We start from the raw sequence: 7,012 nt of genomic DNA, 5'->3' as shown, positions 1-7,012 counted from the left end.
TATAGTCACCGAGGTAAATTTTTCTTTGATCGTAGGTAGCTTTTACAGATTACACTGTCGGATTTCTATCAACGTCTATACTTGCTATATATAATATCGAGATAGAATAAATATATGAATTTCATATATTTTGAACTGCGGTATTAGATACGTAGGATGCACGATCCTCGCAGTAGATAGCGCTATTTATGCAATAGCGAAAATCAGACCTGAAAAAAATCAGGCCTGTACGGAACTCGAACCACTGACCTCTGCGATACTAGTGCAGCGCTCTACCAATTGAGCTAACAAGCCAACTGGGAGCAGGCCGTTAAGTTGGTTCGTAATAAAAATATTCTATCTCATTTATCGCTTTCACGGGTTTATTACGAACCAACTTAACGGCCTGCTCCCAGTTGGCTTGTTAGCTCAATTGGTAGAGCGCTGCACTAGTATCGCAGAGGTCAGTGGTTCGAGTCCCGTACAGGCCTGATTTTTTTCAGGTCTGATTTTCGCTATTGCATAAATAGCGCAATCTACTGCGAGGATCGTGCATCATACGTATATCTTATATCGTTGAATCTGATAGGTTGGCATCGCAAAAATATTCTCTCCAGATCATTTCTGGGGACTTGAAAAAGCCAACGGCGTGACCGAGATCCCTGCATTAGACAAAGTTCACAATTTCAAAGCATTATACATCAAAGTGTCGTCAGATGAACCAGTGTGGCTTTTTTCGATGTCGAGGGTAAGCTAAAAGTCCAATTAATCCACCACGTCTCCCTCGCCCACGAGAACCGAGGGCGGGATCTGGGACGGCGTCAGTGACTCAATAGGTGACGTCACATCTCGTAGATGGGTCCGGGTTTAAGTTTGATCAATTCGAGAACGGAGAGGGTCTTCACGTAGTCTGGAGAGGTATTTCTCCTTTTTAATCAGCAGATGATCAACTATTGCTATTGAGTCAAAGGTCATTCTTACCGAAAGAATTCCTGAGACGCATAGTTGGGAAAAAAAGACCAGATCATGTAGCGGGATAGAACTGCCAATATTTCGATCTCAGCTTAATAAGAGTCATGAACCCTTCTTAGCAATCACAGGTTTTCTTCTCTCATTTGATTTAAGACTATAAAATACCCTTCTATGTAGACTTGCTAGATGCAATAAGTACGTCGAAAAATGCATCTTCAACTATCACTGAATTCTTAATCATAAACTGTTAATCGTTTGTTCTACGATGTAGTCACTTAAGATGTAGATCGCGACGTTTCAACAGCATACTGCTAGTCTTCATCAGGCAATGGTGTCCACTGCTCATTCACTTCTTGCTGCTGCGAGCCTCCAGTGGGTAATACACCAGGTGATCATTGATCAAATTTCTCAGCTTTGACTCGGACAAGTGACTTGAATAAAGAAATCCTGAGACGCATGGTTGGGAAAAGGACCAAATCACGTAGCAGGATAAAATTTCCAATATTTCGATCTCATCTGGAGAGTCATGAAACCCCCCTTAGCAATCATGGGTTTCCTTCCAAATGTTTGATTGTAGAATATACAATAACCTTTTAAGGAGACTTGGTAGACGCAATAAATGCGTCCAAAAATGCATCTTCAACTGTCACTGAATTCTTGCTGCTGCCTCCAGTGAGCAATACACCAAGTGATCACTGATCAAAGTTTTCAGTTTTGACTCGAACAAGTGACATGAGCAAATACCTTACTCAAAATAAACGAAAGAAAAGTCAAACAATTTGCTGTCTCTATTTGCCGTTCCCTCGTCAGTCAGCGCCGAGTGATTCACGTGTTTAACAAATCTCACTGTCTCCTTGTCTCTGTAAACCAACGCCAAAGAATTCTCTTGTGGGTGGACCGTTAGAAGCTAGGATAAAGCGTAAAGTGCGATAACTTCACTTAAAGAGGGAGACGCAAGAACCTTTTACAGTTTTCTAACTCATGGCCGTCAAAAAAATAAATTTAGAAGACAAATAACCAAATGTTTACATACATATGTACCAAAGAAACGATATTTAAAGCAGAATAAGCTATAAACAGTCGCGTAAAAAAATTGTAAATATGTATATAAAGGAAGGAAGTTCAAAGGAACAAGTGCTTTTCGTTTGCTTTCTTGCGCGTCCATTCGCAAGTTCTTTTGACCCTTCGTTATTTGCACCTACTTATAAGCCTAAATATACAGGATAATTTGGTTTTAACAACTGAGTTGATGAGGTTAATTGTCTACCTTAAAGAGTTTCTACAGCTGACTTTCTAACGTTACCCCCTTCGTCAGAGCAAATAGAGGAATCGTGGTTTATACAAAGAAAGATGAAGTTACGCTATCGGTGGAAATACGATAACGTAAAAGCACAAGAATAAATGAGTTGAGTGAAGAGCGAACGTTGATGCCGTGGGATCACAAGAACCTATTTGAAACATAACTTTTTTTCTAGGAATTTGGTATGAGTTTAAGAGTAGATGTGGTAACTATTTCTGTTCAAAATTGCCACCTCCTTTTGACAGATAATCTAGCATTTGGTACCATTTCAATAGGGAAACAAAAAAAACAAAAAAAAAAGAATGAAAGTATCGATACATCCGAGAATTCATGTCATAAAATAGCGAAACAGTTTTGAGCCACCTTAAACCTAAATGACCTGAAAGCCAGTGTTAGCTGAAAGCATTTTATTGACCTGGCACCGGTTGCTCGAAGGTTGGATAACTACTGGATAAATCTCTCTCCGGTGGATAGCGCAGTACGTTTTAGTAATACTTATCCGTTGGACGGCGATTTATTCGTTGAATGTCGATTTATTCGTTGGATGGCGTTATCCGCTCTTCGAACAACCTGGCCCAGGAAAATGGTGGTTACTATGTCAGTAGATTTTCGTGGTAGCTATACTTACAAGTCCTGAGGGTGGTTGAAAAAGGAAAATTGTTTTCCATGAGTAGAATTACCAGGGTAACGAAGAATGCTCACCTCTTCATCTTCGCCGCTTGTTAAGTACGTGGTGTAGCCACCGTAATCAGTTTTCCATCCTGAACATGAAAGAGGAAAATATTTCAGCAACCGCTATTCGGTCAGCGGTCTGTTATTTGAGGATCTGACAAAGGCGTTTCCGTAAAGAGGTCCAAGTGGCAATGAATAATTGGACTTGTGATTTATCTCGGAACAGAAAAAAATTAAAATCCTCGTTGATTCTATCTTGAAGTGGTTTTGTACACCGTTTCACGAACGGCTAACACTGAACTTTTCTTGAAAACAAGGTTAAAATATTTCAATTTGTTAGGAAGAAGAGTTCTTTTCCACTTTACGTTCGAATTTCCATAGGGATTGAGAGAGACGAAAGAGAAATCAGACAGAATTTTCCAAGAGCAAGATTGAATAATCTAAAATTTGTTTCCCGTTTGAGTATCACCTTCCCCACCAACGTATAACATAACATCCAGAGCAAACTCTTCTCCTTCGGGATCAGTGTCGTGAACTAAAGTGTAACAACCGTGAGTCCACCGTCTGATACAACCATGGCAACATGGGCCTCGCTTTGAAGAGTCGCCCCTTTTAGCACTGGTCTCCTACGGAAGTAAATTAAGGTAAGAATTTGTATGACAGCTGCATGTCAGTGATTCAAGTGCCATGCTATGTGAAGTGTGTTAACATTCGCAGGCTAGAGGTTACATTCATGTAGTAGTACAAATACTGGATTAGCCGAGAGTTACGAGATCTTATACCACGGTTCGTAAACTTTTGAGGTACAAAGTGCAAAGACTTTTCAGGACTCTTCGAAAATTTGTATGAACTAAGTTAAGCAAGTGTACTGATCGGTTCATTCCAAATGGCAAGCAGACCTGCACAAATGTCACGTAAGAATTCAGTGTAAACAAAAATGTTCGCAAGCGTAGATCTTGCGACGCACAGTGATGTTTACTTCTATACTGACTCGAAATCAATTCTTATTTTTTAACGTGTCGGTAAATTTTTCAACTTTGGATCTACATTGCTTTGGATTCATAGAGAGCCTGCTGATTTTCGTTAACTTTCCGTGGTTTTCTGGGGGCCAATCCTAAATTCTGTGACTGTCCAGGCCTGGAAAATGTAATTATAAAATTCCATGACTGTCCAGGTTTTCCAGGACCCGTACTAACGTTAACCCTCTTGAACTGTTAATAGGTTACATGAAATTACAGTCCGTTGTATGACGTGTTCAAGATGATTTCTTGGTTTTTACTTTGTCTGTTTTTCTCATGTCTGTTTTCAATTTTTTTCCTACGACAATTACCTTATCTACAGCATTTTCATCATCCTCTTCGCTATCATCATCATTATCATCATCAGTGAGTGGTACATCAGCCATTTCCAGTCCAGTCATCGTTCTGAGTAATTTGAACATCGGCTCAGACTGAAGTAGCTTCGTCAGCTGTTGTATAACAGATGGAGCTGATTCTGTGTCAGCTTGCTCAAAATGTCTGCAAAAAATAAATTTCTTTAATCCAGGGATGTCAACTAACTATAAAAAAAAAATATATATATATATATATATATAGATATTAACAACAACAACAACACACCAATGCACGGTTCCCATAGAAAGTAACTTCTACCTGAAAAACATATGAAGAGAAGAGCAGAGCTCGAGCAGAGCCCCATACTTAAGAAAATAAGGTGATCACCATGAAGAGAACACCAGAAAAACTGTACATGTACCTGCCATGCTCAAACATCTGCTCAATATGCGGCACGCAAGCGCAATACATGTAAACGAGTAAATGCAGTTTCTTTTTAGGAAATGTTGTCAACTTGAGCTCTGACTTCTCAAATTCAAACTAGAAGGTCCGTTATTTAAACAAAGTTTAGCCTTTGATTGACAAAACCGCGTTCTAAGCCATCTTCAATTTAGCGGAAAGTTTCATCTAAACATTTACTTTTGTGACCAGTGTCGAGAGGGTCGAAAGCTCATAGCAGAAGTCACATCTATTTAATTGAAGTAACCCTTTCAAAAAGAATCTCTGAGGCCCACTGCTTGCGTAAAACTGCAGCTCGGTTTAGACCTGGTGTAAATAACCCGCCAAAAGAGTTATCTTCTGTTATCATGGCGATAGCTGTGAGTGTTACCTTGTAAATTCAGTAACAATTTAAATAAAATGAATGGCACTAAATATTTAAAAACCACAGCTCCCAGGTCACAGCACTTCCAGCAACACTGCATGACAGAACTACTTCATCCTTTTCATCGGAAAGGTCAATATGGTTTCATTCGATGTATCAACGCCAAAGTCATTAGTTGACCGTGTTTTTGTCTCTGTATTTACATAGTTGCATAAGTTTAAAATTAGTTTCATAAATAAAAGTGCCAACCCTGTACCTCTTGTTTGCTGGTCCTTGATACTTCCATTCTATCTTTTCATCGTATAATGCTTCCACAATTTCTTCATATTTATTCTCCTTTAAAAGACAATAAAACATAGCCCCTGAATCAAAAAAAATTTATTGTGAAATTCCTTTGTTGTGGCCTATGTGTAAGGGGTCACATAAGGCCACATAGCCCAGCACATGGCCCCACAATATGATAAGTGCAGTAACGGAAAGGGAAAAAGAGAAGGTGTAATGGTTGTCTAATGTGATCCTTAATTTCTGAATTATGTCGGGCTAGTTACTTAAGGCTTAGCCTGTACATCAGAACCTTGTGCTAAAATAATATTTTCCTGTTTAGCCCTCCCAGCCAGTCAATATCGAAATAGTAAAAATGTAGAGTTTGATATGGAATGGAAATTTACCAGAAGAAATTCTTGCAACTGTATTTCAGATTCATCTTTGAACCGTGCTCTTATGTCTTTGACCACGCTTGTGTCAAGGTACATTGGATTGACCCAATCAACTAGTGCCTCATCCTGGAAACAGAACAAAAGAAAGAGAAAACTTCTGAAAATTTAACTTTCAGAGTTTGCTAACATTAATTTTCCAGCACAAAATTAACCCAACACTGACTGTCATTTTCAATTTTCAACTTAACCCTTTAATTCAATGACCTGGAAATTCCAACACATTGACTTGTAAACAGGTTATGGAGCGCATGGGTTTGTCAGCCAGAGGATGTTACCTACTTTCTCCTGTCTAATTTACAGGGAAATGTATGGTAGTTGTAAGGGAGCACTGCAAACTGGGTCTTGGGATTTAACAAGTTGAAAGCTGGGGGACAGAGTAGACGTTGTTAAGGATTCCTTGCTTAACTTAAGATTCTTCGAGCATGCTGATAAAGCCTTTTAACCAAAATAAAACATACTTAGCTTCCTTACAAGCCTTTTCACTGAACCATTGTTTTCCCATTCCTTATGAGATACTAAAAATTCATCCAAATCAGGTTCTAGATTACATGTTCCATTTGAACATTGCACTTAGGATTCTCTCTTGTTTACCTCCAAAGTACAAGGCTTGAGCGATTTCGGGTGTGGCTCCTGGTAAGGTGCAGGTCTGTCTATAATATCACCATGGAACCATCCACTGATTGACAATCTGGTTTTACTGAGAGACAACACTTCTGAAACCTAGAGGAAGGAAATCAAATTGAGGTTGATGGAAAGTTTTTTGAGGAACAAAATAATATGCTAATAGCAAAATAATTTTTGACCTTCAGATTATGTATTCTGAGAATGGAATCTGAAAATTCATAATTTTTTGGAATAATAAATTGTTGTGATTTTTTAGACTATCATTCCTGCGTAATTCTTCACCACTGGTTGATAACCAGCTTGAAGTTAACTAACCATGATATACTTGCATTTACTGCTGTTACAGGGTTGTTTTAAATTAAAGGTTCTGAAGCACATTCAAGAGTTAAAGCTCAAATTGATGTCATTTCCTCAACTGACTGCAACCACTTTTAAGAGATTGTTTCAGCCAATGATAGTGTTAGAGTTGGAAACTCATGACCCGTTTTAACAGACCTGATGAAATGAAATTGGTGTCACTTCAAAAAACACCAGCGAGTTCCTCTGTGGAAGCAGAGATTTTGTAATCTGGTCTGGCTGACCATGTTCTAAA

The 7,012-nt window shown here is 38.8% G+C and overlaps 1 protein-coding gene across 1 annotated transcript in view; it reads right to left on the bottom strand.

The window, feature by feature from the left end:
• Positions 1-879: 879 nt before the first annotated feature.
• LOC111337680 (prolyl 3-hydroxylase OGFOD1) overlaps positions 880-7,012 on the bottom strand; it is an 11,749-nt gene continuing 5,616 nt past the window's right edge. Inside the window, exons 8-15 of the mRNA XM_022944023.2 lie at positions 6,916-7,007; positions 6,388-6,516; positions 5,749-5,862; positions 5,337-5,416; positions 4,254-4,440; positions 3,393-3,549; positions 2,954-3,012; positions 880-1,858 (exon numbers count right to left, since the gene is read on the bottom strand). Of these exons, the coding sequence (XP_022799758.1) occupies positions 1,697-1,858; positions 2,954-3,012; positions 3,393-3,549; positions 4,254-4,440; positions 5,337-5,416; positions 5,749-5,862; positions 6,388-6,516; positions 6,916-7,007 (980 nt within the window). The 3' untranslated portion in view covers positions 880-1,696. The remainder of the gene's footprint in view (positions 1,859-2,953; positions 3,013-3,392; positions 3,550-4,253; positions 4,441-5,336; positions 5,417-5,748; positions 5,863-6,387; positions 6,517-6,915; positions 7,008-7,012) is intronic.

The sequence above is a fragment of the Stylophora pistillata genome, chromosome 11 (genome assembly GCF_964205215.1).
Source record: "Stylophora pistillata chromosome 11, jaStyPist1.2, whole genome shotgun sequence".
Classification (NCBI taxonomy): domain Eukaryota; kingdom Metazoa; phylum Cnidaria; class Anthozoa; order Scleractinia; family Pocilloporidae; genus Stylophora; species Stylophora pistillata.
Note: the sequence above shows the minus strand (reverse complement) of the source record. Positions and strands in the feature narration are given on the sequence as shown.